We start from the raw sequence: 18,484 nt of genomic DNA, 5'->3' as shown, positions 1-18,484 counted from the left end.
GGCCCTATAGCCCATCGAAGAACTTCGAATTCAAGCAAGAACACTCTCCGATCCGACCAACGGCCGAAGTTCCGCGCAAGGATCTGGTGTCGAGTCGGACGCAGCTCATCCGGACGAGCGCGCGAGTGCGCCGACTGTCGTCTGCGCCGGCGGCGCGTTCGCCGGAAACCCCACCCGCAGCCGAAGTGGTACACGTGCGTCCTAGGAGACGACTCCGTGTGAGTACACCACCGAGTCCCAAAAACTCGTGGCGCTTACTGACCACGAGTCGATGAAGCAGGCGAGACGTGCGAGAAGCCGCGCAAAAATCGGCGACCCGTCTTGCGAGTGTCTCCATCGTCATCTATCCACCCGTCGGAATGCCGATCGTTCGCCGCTGGCGTCGTGGCGTCGATTGTTCAGATGAAGTGCCCAGCACACCGTGCAGCTTTCCAGGTGGCCACTGCGATGAACGACTGTGCGAGGGTCCTTTTGGCAGCGCGCGATCTACGCTCATGTATGTCTGCGTAACCTTCGTAGGGAATGCCGCTCCAGCAGTGTTGCGTTTGAACTCAGCATGTTGTGCTTGAAGGAAGCAGACTGCGGTGGCGTGCAGGTATGTGGTGTACGGCTCACAATAATATGCCAGCTGCTAGTGGCTCACGGAAACGGAAAAATATTGGCGGGCGCATTGACGCTCCAGGTGCAAGTGCCATAACGAAGGGTCAAATTTGACGCGCAGTTGTGGGAATTTACACCACCTACCGGGCCACCGTGGGTGCGGGACGAACGGTTCGTGAGCGTGCCCTCCCTTTATCTCGTCCGATGTATCGCTTATATGCGTCTCTAGGCTACCGTCAGGAATACAAGAGGCGGTCTGTGGGAGCGACATCATGCGCATGGTCGCTTCCACTGCAGCCTTCGCGTTACTTGGAATCTTCTTTTGGCATCACCAGTGCTCTGTCCGACGTCAAAGGATCAATTACTGCCACGCAAAGTCCACTGCCTCCGAGCGGTGGAAAGAGGATGAGGCAGCAAGCCGCGTCCACCGTCACCGTCTCGTTCTTTCCGCTTGCCGCTTCCCCTCTCTGCTTTCCCGCTGCTGACGCGCATGGTTTCGTGGACCCCACTCTTCGCCGGTGTCGCCGCCACGGTCTCTTGGGCATGGGTCGCCCATGCAGGGAGCTCCGCCTGCGCGACCTCCCGGCTCGACTGGTACACAAGCGTGGTGGGAGAAACCCCTTGTGAGTCACTCCATCTGCGACTCTCATACCACGTAGTCCCAATCCACGCACACAATCTCGCAGGCCAGACGTACACACGATTGCGCCAAATATGCAACAACGACTGTGAGGGCCCGCGTTCCCCTCGGCCGGGGCGAGCGCACTGACCATACCCGCCGCGAAAGACCAGGTGCCCACTCTGATCGGAACCGGCCCGCCGGGCGACAGCTGCAACGAACAACTCTGTGCGTGGCGCGCGCGATGAGATTGCACGGAAGGGGAAGCAGAGCTGACGATGCGTGTGCCAGCCTCGTGTTGCTGCAACAGCATCGCCTTCCAGCTCAGCATGCTGTGCATGAAGTGCGTCTCTCCGGGCCCGTCGTCCCCGTCTCGCGTTCATCCGGTCTGTTTCCAGTTGTCAGTTCTACACGGTGCCGGGTAATGGGGGAAGCGGTATCGATGCTCCAGGTTAGACGACCAGCTACCTCAAAGAGACTTGAGGTGCGCTCAACCTGATGCTTCTCAAAGGTCACGATACCTACTCCAAATACCTCGGCACTTGTGGTCCGGTGACAAATCATTCGTGAGTCGCTTCCTGTAGACCTGGCAGGGGATTTCTGAACCGTTCCATCAGTCTGCCCGCAGACATCCAACAGGCGGTCTGCAACACGAACATCCGCCTGGACGATTACCTCTACGGGGGCTGGGACGACGGCACGTGGTGCGTCATCTTGAGTACTACCACTTCGAGTGGCCGCGTGCTGACACAGACCGACTTAGGTTCTAGTGCGTAGGCGACAGAAAACGACGGCCCGAAGGCGGGCGTTCTGACCACTCTCGTTCCAGTGAATTCACAAAGGAACTCGCGGATATGCAGCACGCGGTCAACAACAACAACACCTTCACTCATTGCGCGAATCAAGTCTCCTCCGCCCCTCCTCCGACATCCACCTCCCATGTCGTCGTGCCGGACTCGAGCGCGACCCGGGGAGCCTCGGGACGTCGTCAACAACCTCACCGGCCGAGACTGTACAGGTATGTCATTACCTCTGTTGCGCTCCAGACACTAACGGCGTTCAAATCCTCAACCCACCAGGGATCCCCAACCGACGACGCCTCCTCTCCGGACACCCAAACACGGACGAACGCCATAGTCGGAGGCGTGGTCGGCGGCGCGGGCGCGCTGCTCCTCGTCACCGTCGTCGCCTGCCTCTTCCTGCAGCGACGGCGCGTGCGCGGGGCCCGCCGACGCCCCCGCCCGCCGCCCTCCGCGACGAGTCCCGGGGCGCGCTGGGACAGCCTGCAGCCCGCGTCCCTCCTCCGCCAGAGCATGTTCGCCGCCCACGACACGGACGAGAGCCTCTCGCGCTCGCCGTGGCTCCAGCGCTCCGGCAGCAGCGATTCCTTCCTGTGGTCGGAGAGCGGTGCTCCTACGGTCCTGGCCCCGTCGAGCCTCGGGGCGGTCGTTGGCGCGAGGGCGTAGGATTCGGTGTCTTTCTCAGGCCTCAGGGTTGCTCAGGCGTCGGGCGAGGCTGTGTTTGGGGTCGAGGGTGCTTCTTGTTGCCTACGCGTACGTTCTCGAATTGATCCATCGCACAAACCCGCGTCAGATCGAATCGAACCGGGGCTTCCATCCCACCCGCAGCTCGAACTCTTCCCGTCGAGCGGGCGCGCAGAACTGAGAAGCGTCGGAACGAGCCCCGGCATTGTTCTCCCGCGACAAGGTCGCCCCCGCTCGCGGAACGCGCGAAGTGAGTCGGCGCGACGGACTCGAAGCGGGGCTCGATCTGAGAGGGGTCCTCGGACGTACCGCCGCCGCCTTCCCCGCGGCTCACTGGTCCATCCGACGGACCGTAGGCTCGATCATCCAGCCGTCATCGTCGTAACCTCCTCTAACGGCTGGTCAAACTCGTAGGGGAGCCTTGCGTGAGTCCCATAAAAGGCAGTCACGTGATGGGGATGCCCTCCCCTCGCTCCACTCCCTCGCCCAAACGGGCTCGTTGGGGTACGCCGCCCTCCCCCAAGCCCTGCGCGCGGGCTCGCGCGCGAGCTCCAGCTGTGCGCGCGCGCTGCTGGTCGCACGCAGCGCGCGGGCGTGTCGCGCCGCCCCTGCAGACGCGACGCTCAACTCGCTCTCCAGGCGACGGGTCCAGGAGATGTGGCAATCAAATAATGAAACGGCTTAAAGTATAGTAGTTTCTCTGTTAAGATTCAATGTACAATGATCTAGGTACTCTGTGGACAACCGTTGACTGCACAGACAGCGTCACGGGCCCCCGAAGGGGGTGCGTGAGGTCGAGCCTTATGAACCAGTGGCAGACAGCTGGAAAATAGGAGTCGATGGTGGTCGAGAAGTGGGCTTGGATGCCGCCGAATGCGAGTTAAGCATACGGATAAAAACGTCAGGCAGACTCATGTGTGGAAACATGAGGGGCCCCGAGTCGCGCCGGGGTGAGAACGTTGCTGACGCCGAAGTGGCGGCTCCCGAGATTTCAGAGAGCAGAGAGCTTCCAGAAGGCTGGAGAGTTGGCTGGATTGTAAACGCGACATGGGAGAGCGAGTCGAGCATCGCGGGCGACAGACGCGACGCGCCTGCGTGCAACCAGCAGCGCGCGCGCACAGCTGGAGCTCGCGCATGAGCCCGCGCGCAGGGCTTGGGGGGAGGGCGGCGTACCCCAACGAGCCCGTTTGGGCGAGGGAGTGGAGCGAGGGGAGGGCATCCCCATCACGTGACTGCCTTTTATGGGACTCACGCAAGGCTCCCCTACGAGTTTGACCAGCCGTTAGAGGAGGTTACGACGATGACGGCTGGATGATCGAGCCTAGACGGACCGCTGCAATGCAATCCCCACGCCGTCAAAGCGGTCCGCGATTCGAACACGGGCTTCGTTTCCCGAGTGCACCCTTCCCTGCATCAGCAGCACCGTATCAGATTACCAAGTACACGGGCTATGTCATCGTCCGCCTTCCTCTTCTCCACGCCCGAGGCTGCGGGTCCCAGCTGCAGGCCTCGACTGCTCTCCGCCCGCCCTCGCACGCGTCACCGCCTCGAGGAAGCCAACGCTGGGCGGCGCGTGACGGATGCGACGTCTCCTGCGGGCGATTCTCACCGTCGAGGGCTGAATGTTGATTGTTGGGTGGAACGCAAAAGAAGTGTGGCGGAAGATGGCTTGGCCTAAAGGGCCATTGGCGTCCGTTCTGGGAGAGGCATTGTATCTTCGTGGTACTTCTTCGGGCCCTCTTTCCAGTCGGCGGATATGATTGGGAGACGGTCATTGAGAGTAGACGCGGCGGGCGTGCGGGGCGCGGAGCTTGACTGGGCGGAGGTGTGACGTCTTGTATTCGGGAGGAACCGGTGCACCTTGTCGTCGGAGGTCGGTCGAGGACGAATCTGGTGGCGTTGTCGGCAGACGTCGAGAAGTAGACTTCTGCCAGTCGAGCGTTCCTATTGAAAAACGAGCGGTTAGCGACCATGCTTCCGAGACACTGCCTACTGAACACAAGGGCCGAGCGAAGTTGATGATTCCACGGCCCTCGAAACGACCCAAGTACCGAAGAACACTGTATCTGCATATACAGTGCCTCCAAGCATATACACACATCCCACACCGAAGACCACGGCATTGGACTGCCTCAGAGTGAGAAAGAGACAACGCTCACCAGTCATCAAGCTACCCTCGTGGGTGGCACGTACGTGACGTTGAGCCCGCGCATGTTCGCCCACGGCCTGTCTTTGGGCGGTGCCCGAGCGATGACGACTTCCGGAGACGGCGCCGGGACCCGCGTGTACTCCGGCTCGGCCGCCTTCGCGACCCTCTCCAGCGACGCCGTGCGCGACATCGACGGTGGCGTGTACGTCGCGACCTTCACCTTGCGCGTCTTCGAGTCGAGCGAAAGCACCTTGTGCGTCTGGTTGGCGGGGGGAGTGGGAGTGCCGGTGCGCGAGGACGGGCCGAGGGTAGGGAACGCGCCTTGGGCTGCTCGCGCCGCATCGACGACGCGTTGGCGCTCCGCCTCCTCCTTGGCGAGCGTGTCGTCGATGCGGGCGTTAAGTTTTTCGAGCAGCGTGGCGCGGGCCGCGTCGCTGAGGAGGGCGGCGGCGCAGTGGGGACACGCGAACTGGGGGAGGTTGACCTCGCAGAGGACGAGCGCGCATGATCGGCAGATGGGCGTGTGTTGCGAGAGCGGGTGCACACGCGCTGTTTGGCGGCGCATATACGCAGGTGCGGGGCGGGGGATACTCGCTCAGAGCACAGTAGTAGGAAGGTCGGGTGCGCACGAACCTAGACAAAAGCAGCCGCCCTTGGGGTCCTTGGTGTCCCCGTCGCTTTCTGTAGTCCATCGCGCAACTCTCGAGCTTCTTCACCTCCGCGCTCTTTGGTGGGCCGGTTGCTTCCCGCCCTGCTGTTGCTGTGCTTTGGCTTGTTCCGCGGGGGCGGGGTGCTCGACTTGGGCGCGAGCCTGTCGGATGTCCAGGCGGTGTGAGACATGGCCAGCTGTCACTCTCGATGCGGACGGAATGGGGCGAGGAGGTGATGGTCGAGACGACGCTGAACGGGAGGGCAGAAGAGCGCACTGTCGACAACGGCGCGGACGGTCGCGGGCCCGCCAGCACTCTGACTCGCGCGATGCGGCCCGAGGGTGCCGGGCGATCATCGAGATCGTTCCCGCGCACCGTCTACACGGGGCTACTCACTACATACTCACCGCCCGGCGAGCGTGAAATAGTTAAATGCCGGGCACGGTGATGACGCCCCGTTCGACAAGATGGCGGCACCGACAACGTTTCAACATTTCAGGCTCCAGGGCTCGTCGGCCTCGGAACAACGACGTCAGTCTGGCGCCACAAACTGTGTGAGCTCAAGCGCGTTCACGTCCTCCGCGTGCTTGCCGTGCTTTCCGCTTTGCAGGGAAACTTGCGTGGAGAACGAAAGGACGGCCCCGGATGTATATGTTCGACCCCACGCTACCGTACGCGGACCAAGTAGCGCACGAGATTGAACAACGCGAACGGTTTCACGAAGTGATCCAAGGAGCCATCGCCTTCAGCTGGAATGTCGCGCTGCCTCGGAATGCCGATATTGTTCGGCCTCGGTCAGCTCCGCGACAGAAAAGGCGGGCATCCCGAAAATCCATCAAATCTTTCCCTTTCGTTCACCAACGCGGCCGTGCACGTCGTCTCTGCGCCGCTGCATTGACGTGCACCACATACGCTGCGCGAACCTGGCTGACGATGATGATGATGGATTCTTGCCAGCCCACCTGTCTAAGTGACTTCGTAAGCCAAATGACCTGGCCGCCCGCCCGCTACAGCCCATGACATCGTGCACAAGCCCACACAGGTCGTCCTTCTCTCGCCCAGCGTGTTTCAAAATCACGAAATCAAAGGTGCGGTCCGCCACACAAGGCGCCTCGCGTCACCTCCGTGCTCCGCGTCCCCACCCGGCGCAGAGCTCGTGGGGCACCGGTCACCCCCCGCACTGCGCGCTGCGCCACTCCAATCCACAAACCTAGGAACCGGGCGCGCCCTTGTCGCGAGGTCCATGTTGCGCTTTGACAGACACAGAGACGCCGGATCTCACCCCATGTACAGCTTTCCCTCCCCCTCAGCTTAATTAACCGACGTCAGCCCTCGCGTGCTCTCCTCGGTCCGAGTGTCTATAGACTATGTATCATGTGGTCCTATCCGGTACCCGCGCACCTTCGAAGTTCGCACTCGATTCGTATGCAGGCTAGTGCGCCGTGACCCACCGCGCGCAGCGCGCCTACTCGCGCGTGGACACTAGTTGAAGGCGCGCGCTCCGCTTCTCCCGACGCGGCCGGCGGAATCGCTGATAACGGCCCCACGCCCGCGCGTCGCCGCTGCGCCGTGCCCCGCCTGCTCGAAGCGGCGCTGTGAGCTCCGAGCCGCGGCGGGCTTTGCGGGGGCGAGAGCCAGGGGAACGGGGGCGAGCCCTGTGCCCGCGATCACGCACAGTGCTCACTGCAAACAAGGAGAGTCCGATCAATCCTAGGCTGCTAACTAGTGTTAGTGCGGCCGTGCGAGACGGGAGAAGGGGCGCGGTGGGAGAGCGTAGTGCGTGCGCGCGACGTCGTCCGCTTCTGCGTCACAGCCACCACGGTGTGCGTTGGCATTGAACTATTGAATATTGAACGTGAACGCGCGCTGGCTTGCGACGAGCTAGGTGCGAGGCCCGCGGTGGCGCGCGTTCCAAAGCGGGCGTGCGCCGCGAATATTCACGGACCTCGGGTCTCAGTGTAAGTACGAGGATGAATGGTAGTCGTGGAGAGAACATCGGCCCCGCAGAGTCGCCGCCCCGCCCACCGCGTCGGGATGCAAAATTAGCCCGCCGCGTGCAGTTAACGCACGACAGTACTTCCTCCGAATGGGTCCGCGCAGGCCGGCCCTGTGCCTGGGGCCAAATATCGAGCACGACTGAGCTGGGGACATTAAAACACTGATCCCGCCGAAGCCCGGGAATGCCTCCGGGGAGTTCGAGTGCAGGATACAATGTCCTGGGACCAGTCCTGGCCGACGCGGACGAGCGCGTGGACGGTGCTGCGCGCGTGCGTCCTCCCAATTTTCCGCGTCCGGGACCCTGGCGGTGCACATGGTCTCGAACTCGGAAGGTGTCCTCCCCCGGGCCCCACACGTACGGGGATGCAGCCACCGCCCACGCGAAGGAAGAAGAGAAAAATGAAGCGGAGAAGAGAGCGCGGGCGTGAAAAACGGATGGCTCGAGACACTTGGGTCACCGGAATATACGGACGGCGCTCGGCGAGCCGCCGACCGCCGCCCGCTGTGTGCTTCTAGCTAGCACCCTGGCCAGCCTCTCCGCCCGGGACGGATCGGAGGCACAGAACCTCCCCCAGAAGAAGCTCGACAGACGGCCATCGCGCGGTGCCGTACGGATGCGGAGTGCTTCGCGCCAGTGGCCAGTGGTCGATGTGTCCACGGACGGCCCCTCGGATGGCGACGGTGGAGACTCTGACCCAACATCGGCGCCCGAAATTTCGACGGGCCCTTCTATCCCTCTTGGCGCGGATGTTAGTGACCCTCGCCTGGGGACGGCGTCGCCCTCGAGGAGGCCGGAGCATGGGTACCGGGGTGGGGCGTTGTCGCGAGTGGGAGCGGGGCTGGCGGCCTGGGGGTCGAGTGAGTTCTCGGCGCACGCGTTGGCTCCGGGCGACCGCGCCCGCAGTACTACGGAGGTGCGCGGCCGGACACGCGCGAGGCTGCGGCACGACCAGATTGCTTCGCTCTTCGCGCTATAGAGCGTCGCGTCTTCAATGCTTGCTCCAAGCTTTTTTTCCGCCAACCGCAGACGAAAAACCAGGACGCGCGCCAAGTAATTACGATTTCGTAGGTCTGTCGTCCTTTCCGGATGCGGCTGTCTCTTTCGCGCCAGGAGGCAGCGTGGATTCATCGCGCGACGTCAAAACCATCCCAGATCAAGCGCTCGTCGAGACAAAGTTCTTCTCCGAGCGAAGGCGGAGAAGCTGTTTCACGCTTGACTTGATCCCGCTGATGGTCGTCCGACGCCTGGCTTCTGTGGATAGGAGTCGTGCGACCGGGCGCGTATTTCGAGAGCGGGTCCGTGGCGGGCGTGGAAGAGCTGGGGGACAAGTCTCTTGAGGGAAGCCGCAACGGAGCGGTGGGGAGGGAAGAGGGGCGCTCGTGATGAAACTAAAAACTTGGGAGATTCGACGACGGCTGCCAGTCCGGGGCGGTATCTTCAACATGCGTCGTCTGCGCCGGGTCTGTTGCGGTTGCGCCTCCCTGACCGTGGGGGACTTGAGCGGTTTGGTCTGTAAGCTTATAGCGCTTTGAAAGAAATTTGCGTCGAAAATTTCGAGTGGTATTGGCAGCACGGCCGCGTCTCGTCGGCGAGTGGGACTGCGCCATTGCGGGGCCTTCGAGATCCTTCGGGTTCTCCTCGAGGACAGATGGACGAACGCAGAGGCCTGAGGAACGACGTTGACCGAGCGGCAGTTCCGGCCTCGCAGGATCATGATCACGCGAACCTCGAAGAATCGGCGCGGCGAATGTGCTGGAGACAGGTGGGAGTCCGGTCGTCCTGCCGTCGACAAATACGCAGAGGCGATGACGAGTGAAGAGGACCTCCAGTGGGCGTGAGCTGCGTACTGGACGGCTACCCCGCCCGCGGGCGTGCCGCCCTCGTCCTCGTCCGGGCTCGATCGCAGGCTCACTCAGCTGCTGACCGAGGAGGACCGAGGTGGGTTTTGAGCGAATAAAAAACCGCGAGACGACCGAACTTCCGACGCACCTCGTACCGCCTCCCGTGCCCCTCCACAAGCTCAAGGCCTTACTGGGCCTCCGCCCCGAGCGCGTGTGCCACACTCTCCGCTTGGCATCCGCTCGACGACAGACGTGCACGTACACGGGCGCACCCGCGGACGTGCGCGACAGGGCTCGAGTCATGTCTCAGGGCCTCAGGGCCTCACCGGCACCAGGTGCGTCGCTTCGGGCGGGTCCCGGCATTCCCGAATCCCGTGTCGAGGGCGTCCGAGCCCGCGCCGCCGCGGACGTCGAGGGAACCACCCTGCCGCCGCCGCCGCCGCCACGGGAACATTCGTGCGTCGCAGTACTTATGCCGAGGGCGGGCGCACAGCTGGCTCCGGCGACCCGTCGTCCGTTCGAGACTGGGAAGGGGCGCCGGCCTGGGCGGGCGGGGAGCCGAAGTGCGTCGTGCGGGCGTGGGACGTCTGCGGGAGTGAAGGAGGAGCCTGATGAGGCTCACGGTGTGCCGGAGGAGGGTGGTCGTGGGGGAGAGAGTCACGGCTGTACGGGCTGCGATGTGGGCGTCGGCGGTGGGCGGCGGCGGGGTGCGTCGGCTGTGAGTCCGTTGAGACCTGCGTCGCCGTGGGATGCGGCGTCTAGTCGGGTCGAGCGGGTCGGCGGAGCAGGGCGAGAAGCTGGAGGGGGTACAGCGACGACGAGCTTTCGGGGCAGACGGACGGTGGTGGGGAAGCGTCTCCTGCACCGCTCGCGCGACCCGAGGACGGGTCGACGCCGCTCTCTTCTCCCTTCGAAGACGACACCGCGAATGCATTCGAGTGTTGGGGCCCAAGCCACAGCCCTCCCTCTCCCCGCTCCTTGAACGACTCCCCCGCCACACCGGAGTGTCCACGAAGGCCCTGGAAAGCGTCGCACGGGGGCTGTGGTGTGGCTTCCGCACTTCAAGCTTCAGTCGCCGAGGTGGAGACCGTCCAGGGGCGCTGCGGAACCACCCGCGCTACGCGAGCACGCCTCGAACCACTCCCTTTCCTTCCCGGGCCACGCGACGATCCTCGTGCCCCAGGGCCCCAGCCCTGGTTCCGCCGTGCGTGCGTGCGTTCCCAGCCCCGTCACGTCCACGCCGAGCGTCCAGTGGATTGGGGAGGAGCGGGTGGTCGGACGGCGGTACCCGTTCGCGGTGCGCCAAACCGAGATTGCCTCCCTCGAGCGCCCTCGCCCTCGCCCGCCGCGACCGCCATCTCGCCCACCCTCCCGCACGCCGCGTGCTCGCGCTGATCGTGCGTGCCGTGCGTGCTCTGCGTCCGCGTGCGCGCCAGCCCCGGCGCGCCCGTGCAGACCGAGCAGCGAGCGGGCGCTCCGAGGAGACCTTCGCCCTCCCGGGCCCGCCGTCGCCCGCGTCGTGCTCCTGATAATTCACCGGTCGCCGGTCACCCCGCGCCCGCCCGCCCTATCTCTGGTGTCTCCGGGTGGTGCCTTCTTCGGCCTCGTCCCCGCGTCTCGCCGCGCGCGCGTACGTACAGACCACCCGGACGCCCGACGCGCACGCACTGAATTCGCCTCGCGTCGTGCACGCCCGCGCGCGGGCTCGTGATACCCCGACCCCGAGCCCGACCCCCGCCCGGCGACGGGCGGAGACGGACGGGCGTGACGGGCGTGACAGGTTACGGGGACCCTGAGCGGTCGGGCGGCGGGGACGTAAGAGGCGCGTCTGGGGCGTCTGGGCCGGATGAGCCGGTCGCGAAAGGCTTCGGGGGTCGACTGCAGGAAGACTGAAGGGCCAGAACGGGAGAGCTGGACCGCTGGGAGGGCGGGAGGCGGGGGGCGCGCGGGTGCGAGGGGCAAACCACCCTTGGTCACGGTACAGCAGTGGCAGGGAGGACAGTCGGGTGTCGCGTGCTGGAGTCGATCGAGCGCCGGCGGCTGGGCCGCTTGGGGGTACGGCCGCTGGCGCTCTGGAAAAGCTTCGGGAGGGGTGCCGGCACTCCCGCCTTTGTCCAGCGCGAGTGCTAGTGAGCGACGGCGAGACTAAGTGCTGAAGACGCCGCGTGCGCTGCAGGGACGGCGGGATTGCGTTCGAGCGAGGGGGCGGTGGGCGCGCACGCACGTCGTCGCCTGTGCGAGAGAGACGCCCCGCGCGCTGTTGCGGCGACCTACATGGCGCGGTGGGTCGGCCAAGTGCGCTTTCGGGCCGGCGGTGACGACGAACCTACGCGCACCGGCGCGTTCGGATGGCATCGGTCAAAGAGGGGGAAGATGAACAGGTCGAGGATTGCAAAGTCGGTGCGGGCGCGCGATGTCGATGCGCGAGCGGCGTCCGTTCTGCGTGTGTGCCAACGACTTCGAAGCACGGAGGCCTGGGAGCGAGCGTCGGCGAGGTTACTGGATGTCCGCACCCGGAGATGGACGGTCAGATTGGTGGGGCGGATGGGTGGATTGTGCGGTGCCACTGACAGACGCGGGTCGCGGTTAGTCCAGTTCAGCAGTCGGCGACCATGCGGCGCGCGGACAGCCCTGGCACCGCAGGTTGGGGAGCCACAACGCCAAACGTAAAACACACCTGATATTGACGAGCACAAGGGGGCCGCTGCCGTCACCGTCGGCCTTGAAGGGCATGCGCGGCTCCCGTGCGGCACTGGGCACGACCGATGTGTCCTTCAAGCTGTCGGGGTTGGACTTGGGGAAGGGTGGAGACGGGTATGGCGAGATGGTGGCTAGTGTGGTTCGCCTCACCAGCCCTGACCGGGACCCTTCCACTTGCTCCACTTGCAAGTCGACGACGACAATTCCCGTACCATCAATGACAGCTCTCCGCCGCTCGGTTGCCTCCCTGCGCACTGGTGCGGTCGTCGCCCGGGAGCACCGCAGGGCGCACCGAAGCCCCCCCCTGCGAGTCGGGCTTGCTTCGGGCAACGGCGACGCCGAGCGGTCCTGCCCCGTTGGGAACAAGGCCGCGACGCGTGGCGCAGCGTGTGTGCACCCTCATCACCCAGCGAAGGCCCTCGCGCGCACCGCGTCAGTGATGGAGCATCCCAACGCCCCATCGATCCGTCCTCCCGGCGCGCGGGATCGCACACAGCGGGAGCAGGGAGGGGAAGCGCGGCTGCGCGTCCATCGTCGCCGGGATGATGGCATCGGCCAGACGGAGGGCGGCCGACAGCGCGGCGAGCCGGGTATGACAGCAGGCGGGAGGCGGGCGCCCACAACTGTTCGAACTAGTGCTGGCGTCGGCGATGTGGCGGTGAGGTCGGGTCCGTGCGCGTGAGGCGCCCTGCAGGGGTGTAGGATCTTGGTCCCGTCGCGTGTCTGTACGGCGCCCGGCGCCCGGCGGTGCTTGCATCTGGCTGCATCTCCGCATCTTGTTGAGCGTACCTCTTGGAGTTGTTGAGCCAGCCGCATCGAGTCGCGTTGTCGGATTTGACCTCGCCGGCGTCACTTGCGATCACGTCTTGTGGCCGCTCGGGGGAGGGTGAGTGATTGAGTGGGCGTTCGGTATCGATCTCAATCACGCCAGCCCGCGTATCGTCGGCTGCAGTGAGTGTCCGCGGGGGATGCATCTGCGTGAAGGGGGGACGCGGGATCGCCCGGGCCGTGCCAGACCGTCCAGAGTCGGACCCATGCTTGGTTCCAAGGCCCACGCCGGCTCGCGACGTCCGGCGTCCGAGCAAGAACCAGGAAGAAGGGCGAATGCGGCTCTGATGCGTTGATACATGACGGGTGACGCCCGACGCGCCGTCGCCCGCGCATGCTTCGCGGGATGGCCCCAGCCCCAACGCCGTGCTCTTTGACAGCCATGGACCGGGCGGGTGACGGGTGGCAGGGGGAGGCCGCGGGACCTTCTGCGCTGCGATGCGCGATCTCCCATGGACGGCAGTCTCCGCGCAGAGCGCTGGCCGTGCGGACCCCTTCGGCCGTCGAGGGAGCTTGGGGAGGAGGGAGCGTTCTGCGTGCGACGTCGAGGAACAGATGCGCACCGCGCCTCCGTCTGCACCCGACGGTCAATGGGACCGCCTGCGTCGTCTGATGCCAGACACCAAGGATGCGCGCGGCAAACTTGAGTGGCCTGTCGCCAGCCGGCGCGTCGAGTGGGCCGACGTCGACCCTGTCGGCGTCCGCGCGCGCTGCCCAAATCAGGCCCGGGGACCCTGCACGGCGGCCTGCGCAAAACGCCAGGGTGGCGCGCGCCCGCCGCGCCGCGGCGTGTGTGCGAACGCGGTGGGGAGGGTGAACGATTGAACCGTCCATCCTCCTCCGCATTGCAATTGCGCGCGCGTGCTGCGAGGGCGTGACAGGGAAGAGCGTGACGGGCGATGGGGCGCGGAAGCAGCGGGAGGGGAATCTGCGATGGGAACTGGCCAGAACACTATCACGAGTGATTCCGTGCGGCCCTCGTCCGCCGACTCGAGCGCGGTCCGTCGACCCCCACGGCGTCAGCTGCTTGCGCGCGCTTTGGCGAGATCCTGCGCGATCGTGAGAGCGTCCCGTCCCCCGCGGCGTCCTGGGTGCACGAGCGTACGGGCACAAGCGAGCTTGAGACCGTGCGGGCGCCGGCGGGCGGGGGAGAGCGCGAGAGGCCGAAACCCTGCGCGCGCCGTCGGTCGGGCCTGTCAAATTCGGGCGGAGGGCCATCAGGGCGCTCGACGTGCGCGCGGGCTCAGTGTGTGTTTGGCTGAATTGTCGAGGTCCTCGGCGCCTGCAGCGTAGGCTCGATCATCCAGCCGTTCTCGTCGTGACCTCCTCTAACGGCTGGTCAAACTCGTAGGGGAGCCTCGCAGGAGACCCATAAAAGGCAATCACGTGATGTGCATGCCCTCCTCTCGCTCCACTCCCCCGCCCAAACGGGCATGTTGGGGCACGCCGCCCTCCCCAAGCCCCACGCGCGAGCTCGCGCGCGAGCCCAGGGTGTGCGCGAGTGCGCGGCTAGTCGCGCGGAGTGTCGCGCGCGCGTCGCGCCGCTCCTGCAGACCTAATGCTTGCCTCACTGACGGGTCCCTCAGGCTGCAGTGCGGCAATAGAACACTGAAATGACTGAAAGTGTGGTATTAATTCTGTTAAGGTGCGATGTACAATGATCTAGGTGCTCTACGGACAGACATGGACTGCGCCCCCGGCGCGGGTGTAGGATGTAAACGTCGGGCAGATGTGCGGGGAGCAGAGTTCCCTGGCGGTGGGCCGCCAGAGATGGAACATGGACGCCCGACTCGTCGCGCTGCAGTACGTGACGGCTCAAAACGTAGCATAGGAGATCGTAGTGTGCCGATGTATGAGGAATATTTGTACATAGACATCCGAGTTGATGAGGGAAAAGGAAGACGGTGAAGCTGGGATAGTAGTAGCCGGTGCTGCATGTACATTTGACGAGAACCGTCACTGACAGAATGGGTGGTATATCCCAAGGCCATACTTGTGCACACCAGAGGACGCTTGTGAGGTTGTGTCGGAATCAGGACGAACATCGCCCAGGAGAGCGAGGCATTGGGTCTACAGGAGCGGCGCGACGCGCGCGCGACACTCCGCGCGACTAGCCGCGCACTCGCGCACACCCTGGGCTCGCGCGCGAGCTCGCGCGTGGGGCTTGGGGAGGGTGGCGTGCCCCAACATGCCCGTTTGGGCGGGGGAGTGGAGCGAGAGGAGGGCATGCACATCACGTGATTGCCTTTTATGGGTCTCCTGCGAGGCTCCCCTACGAGTTTGACCAGCCGTTAGAGGAGGTCACGACGAGAACGGCTGGATGATCGAGCCTACCTGCAGCGCGCTGCGGTGGGGCCGCGACGAGGGCGCCCGCTCGGGCTCCTGGGTGAGTGTTGCGGTCAGCGAGAGACGTTCCCGTGGGCGCGAACCTTACAAGTAAGTAGTATCGCCTGATGCGGTGCTGGGAAAGTGACTAGTGATCCCTGGAGAGGCGGCTCTCGATGGACGTGGGAGGGCGTGCCGCGTTCGGCACGGCTCCTATAGGCTGCACGGCATCATGTCGACGGTGTGCGAGAACGAAGAGACCCTGCGCGCGAGGGCCAAACGCGGCGGCTTGTGCAGGTGTGTGCGTGCGGTGGTGTCTGTCGTCTAGTGTTGGCCGCCCGAATGCTGGCTACGACTGGGAGAGGAGGACGTGAGTCTCATCACGAATGGACCCATCCCTGTGGACCGCGGTGACTTCCGCGCACGGCAGGCGGAGAACGACGGGACCCAGTGTACTTACCGAGAGCGCGGTCTGGGTTTGATCTCGGCCGTCAGGCCATGGACGGGTCACCGACGTCGGAAGCTCGCGTTCGCAGGCAAAGGGCGCGGGATGGTCCGCCCGGTGCGCTCGATAGTGCCACGGCGGGCAACGCGTTATTTTTGTCGCCGACCGCGGCGGGCAGAAGCTGCAGACGCGGGGTAGCTTGAGCGGGCGACTGGTGAATTTCTCGTCGGGCGTCGTCTGCGCATCCTCTGGGTGTGCTGGCTGCATCGTGGACGGGCCCCATCGATCCATAGACGCGGCTTGGCGCCAGCTGCCGCCCCATAGGTTTGGGCGGGAGAGGGAGAGCAAGAAAGAGACGGGGCCGGCGACGGAGGCAAAAGCGCTGACGACGGGTCACAGCCCGGCGCTCGACGGCATCTGAGATTGGGGCATCAATTGGCCACGAGCCATTTCAGGAACGGATAACCCGCCGCTGACGGTCACACCTTATCACAGCGACCCTGACCGGGCATGCGGGACGGCCCTCGCAGTGGGAAAAGATCACTCGCCGGCTGATGGGCTGATGGCAACCCCCACCGAGCATCGACCGCCTTCCAGCTCACGGTCGCGGGCAGACGCAGTCGGGATGTCCGGCGACGGTCAGCACCATCACGCGAGCGTGCGACGTTCGCCGACGGGTGTGTCACTGTGTCCAGAGCGGGCGACGCTGTCAGGCCCCGCCTCGCGGCCAACGTGGCGGGGGGCCGGGCGGGACCGGCGGGGTAAACGAGGACGCGCGCGCGGAGTTGGAAGTTCGGTCGGCGCGTGGAATGAAAACGAGGGAGGACGTGATGAGCGCGGTACATATGCGGGAGGCGCGAGCGCGTTCTTCCTCTTCGCCTTCCTGATTCCTTCTCATCACCTTCCCATCGTCTTCCCGCACAGCTCCCTACGGACAGCCTTTCCCCACCCCCGTCTCCCTCGAGCATGGACAGACCGTGAGTGCCATGGGCTATATAACGCGTCCCAATCATCCGTCCGACATCACATCAACAGCCGTTCACCTCTCGCCCGCCCCCCGCCCCGCGCCTCCTCCCCGCGCGCCCCACAGCGCACGCCCCAGCTGCCCTCCCCGCCGCTCCCCGTCGTCGACCCCCAGCTCGAGCACCTCTCCCATCCCAGCTCGCGCCCCGCAAGTCGCCTCGACGCGCGCACCCTGCCGCCTTTGTCCAAGCCCCCGCCTCCCACCGCGTCACCCGGCCCCAGCGACCAGCAGCCCGGCTCGCCGCCCCATAAGCGACTCAAGTTCGAGAGCGCGCCGCCTCCGCCGTTCCCCGGCCACGTCGATCAGCGCTGGGTACGTGCACCGTGACCTGATCGCATTGCGCTCCTAACATGCCATCACCGATCGTGCCAAATGCCCGATTGCCTCCACGGCTGCAGCACTACTCCCACGGACCGTATCCAACTCTTTCTACCCAATCCGTATCATCAAAACATGCCCCATCGTGTCGAGGACATGACCGTGGACCGGTCAATAAGGTTCGCACCGCCATCCTCTCCTATAAGACCGCCCGGTCACCCATAAACCTCCCACAGCCATCGCTCTGACGGCCCTGCGCAATATCAGTTCATGCCGCTGCACTCGCACCCCACCCCTCCTCCCATTGCCACCCTCCATCACTCGCCCGCCCTCTCTGCTTCCTCGCTCGACAGCAACTCCATCTCGCCCTCCCCCCCGGTAACGTCCACCCTCTCTCGGCCCATTCCCACCCACTGACGCCAAGCATGCGTATATAGATCACTCAGCCCTCCACGCCCTACTACCACCCCGGTCCTCCTCCGATGAGCCAGGCCCCGCCCTACCAATACCAGCCGGCCGGCCCCATGCGCTACACCGACGACCCCGCCGCCGCTTACCCCGTGCCTTCCCACGGCGCCCCCGGCATGCCCGCACGCTCGATCCGACCCACCATCGTCGCCGCGCAGCCTTACCCCGGCCAGACCAACTACATCATCCACACCGACGACGCGACGACGAAGCTGTCCGACCGCGTCCGCCGCAAATGCTTCAACTGCCGCACGACCGACACCTCGACCTGGAGACGGTCGAGTCTGACACCCGGCAAAGTGGTATGTGTCTTCCCTCGCTCACGCTGCTCCTCCCCCCCATCTCGCGATCCTCGGGTCTCACGCACGCCCCGTTTCGCTGCAGCTGTGCAACAAGTGTGGCCTCTTTGAGCGCACGCACTCGCGCCCCCGCCCGGAGGCTTTCCCGCACAAACGGGGCCCGGTCGCGAACGTCAATCAATTCAAGCACCGCAACACCCCACCCCACTCACAGTCTATCTCGGCGCCCCCCGCGTCTTCTCCCCCAGCCTCTGCGACGGCCGCGGCCGCGGTGGCACCGCAGATGCTTCCCCCACACCACTACTCGCACCCTTCGCTCTCGCCGCTCATGCAGAACCGCCCCGCCGACTCGAACCGCACGGACATTGGCGCGCTTCTCAACCGCGGTGAGCGCGACGCCCAACCCCCGTCTGCCTCCCGCCCGGGATCCACGACGAACTCGCCCCGCGTCATGCCCGCGTCGGTTGAACCTTCGGCGACGGTGAGCGCGGGTGTGAAGCGTCCCGGCTCGCCGCTCGAGGGCCCGTCGGGTCCGCCCCGCCAGCGCACGGCTCGCCGCTGGTCGCCGCGGGGTCGATCCCGAACAGCCCACGGCAAGAGCGCAAGGAGGTGTACCGGCCGAGCAACTAGATCCGCGCCCCGCGTCCTCTTCGCCACTCCCTCTTGCTTGTTGCTTTCTATTACCACTTTCGCTCGCTGTGCTGCCCCCTTCGCCCGCCGCCGGGTCCGGCTCGG

The 18,484-nt window shown here is 65.1% G+C and overlaps 3 protein-coding genes across 3 annotated transcripts; 2 read left to right on the top strand and 1 right to left on the bottom strand.

Annotated features, from left to right (window-relative positions):
• Positions 1-1,154: 1,154 nt before the first annotated feature.
• BXZ73DRAFT_102974 (uncharacterized protein) lies at positions 1,155-2,685 on the top strand (the record flags this gene model as incomplete). The annotated part of the gene is made up of 9 exons (XM_048015431.1): positions 1,155-1,194; positions 1,260-1,328; positions 1,388-1,447; positions 1,511-1,562; positions 1,618-1,670; positions 1,731-1,785; positions 1,837-1,923; positions 1,983-1,988; positions 2,049-2,685. The coding sequence occupies 9 exons, from the start codon at positions 1,155-1,157 to the stop codon at positions 2,683-2,685; spliced, it is 1,059 nt and encodes a 352-aa protein (XP_047876254.1).
• A 2,183-nt stretch (positions 2,686-4,868) lies between these two features.
• BXZ73DRAFT_90961 (uncharacterized protein) lies at positions 4,869-5,692 on the bottom strand (the record flags this gene model as incomplete). Its single annotated transcript, XM_048025815.1, has 3 exons — positions 4,869-5,401; positions 5,486-5,533; positions 5,569-5,692. 3 exons carry the CDS (start codon positions 5,690-5,692, stop codon positions 4,869-4,871), a joined length of 705 nt encoding a protein of 234 aa, XP_047876253.1.
• Positions 5,693-17,117: 11,425 nt separating this feature from the next.
• On the top strand, positions 17,118-18,379 carry BXZ73DRAFT_90960 (uncharacterized protein; the record flags this gene model as incomplete). Its single annotated transcript, XM_048025814.1, has 5 exons — positions 17,118-17,161; positions 17,219-17,360; positions 17,420-17,752; positions 17,835-18,135; positions 18,249-18,379. 5 exons carry the CDS (start codon positions 17,118-17,120, stop codon positions 18,377-18,379), a joined length of 951 nt encoding a protein of 316 aa, XP_047876252.1.
• Positions 18,380-18,484: the final 105 nt, after the last annotated feature.

The sequence above is a fragment of the Epithele typhae genome, assembly GCF_022376455.1.
Source record: "Epithele typhae strain CBS 203.58 chromosome Unknown BXZ73scaffold_36, whole genome shotgun sequence".
Lineage (NCBI taxonomy): Eukaryota > Fungi > Basidiomycota > Agaricomycetes > Polyporales > Epitheliaceae > Epithele > Epithele typhae.
The sequence above is the reverse complement of the archived record's forward strand: the minus strand, read 5'-3'. Positions and strand labels throughout refer to the sequence as shown.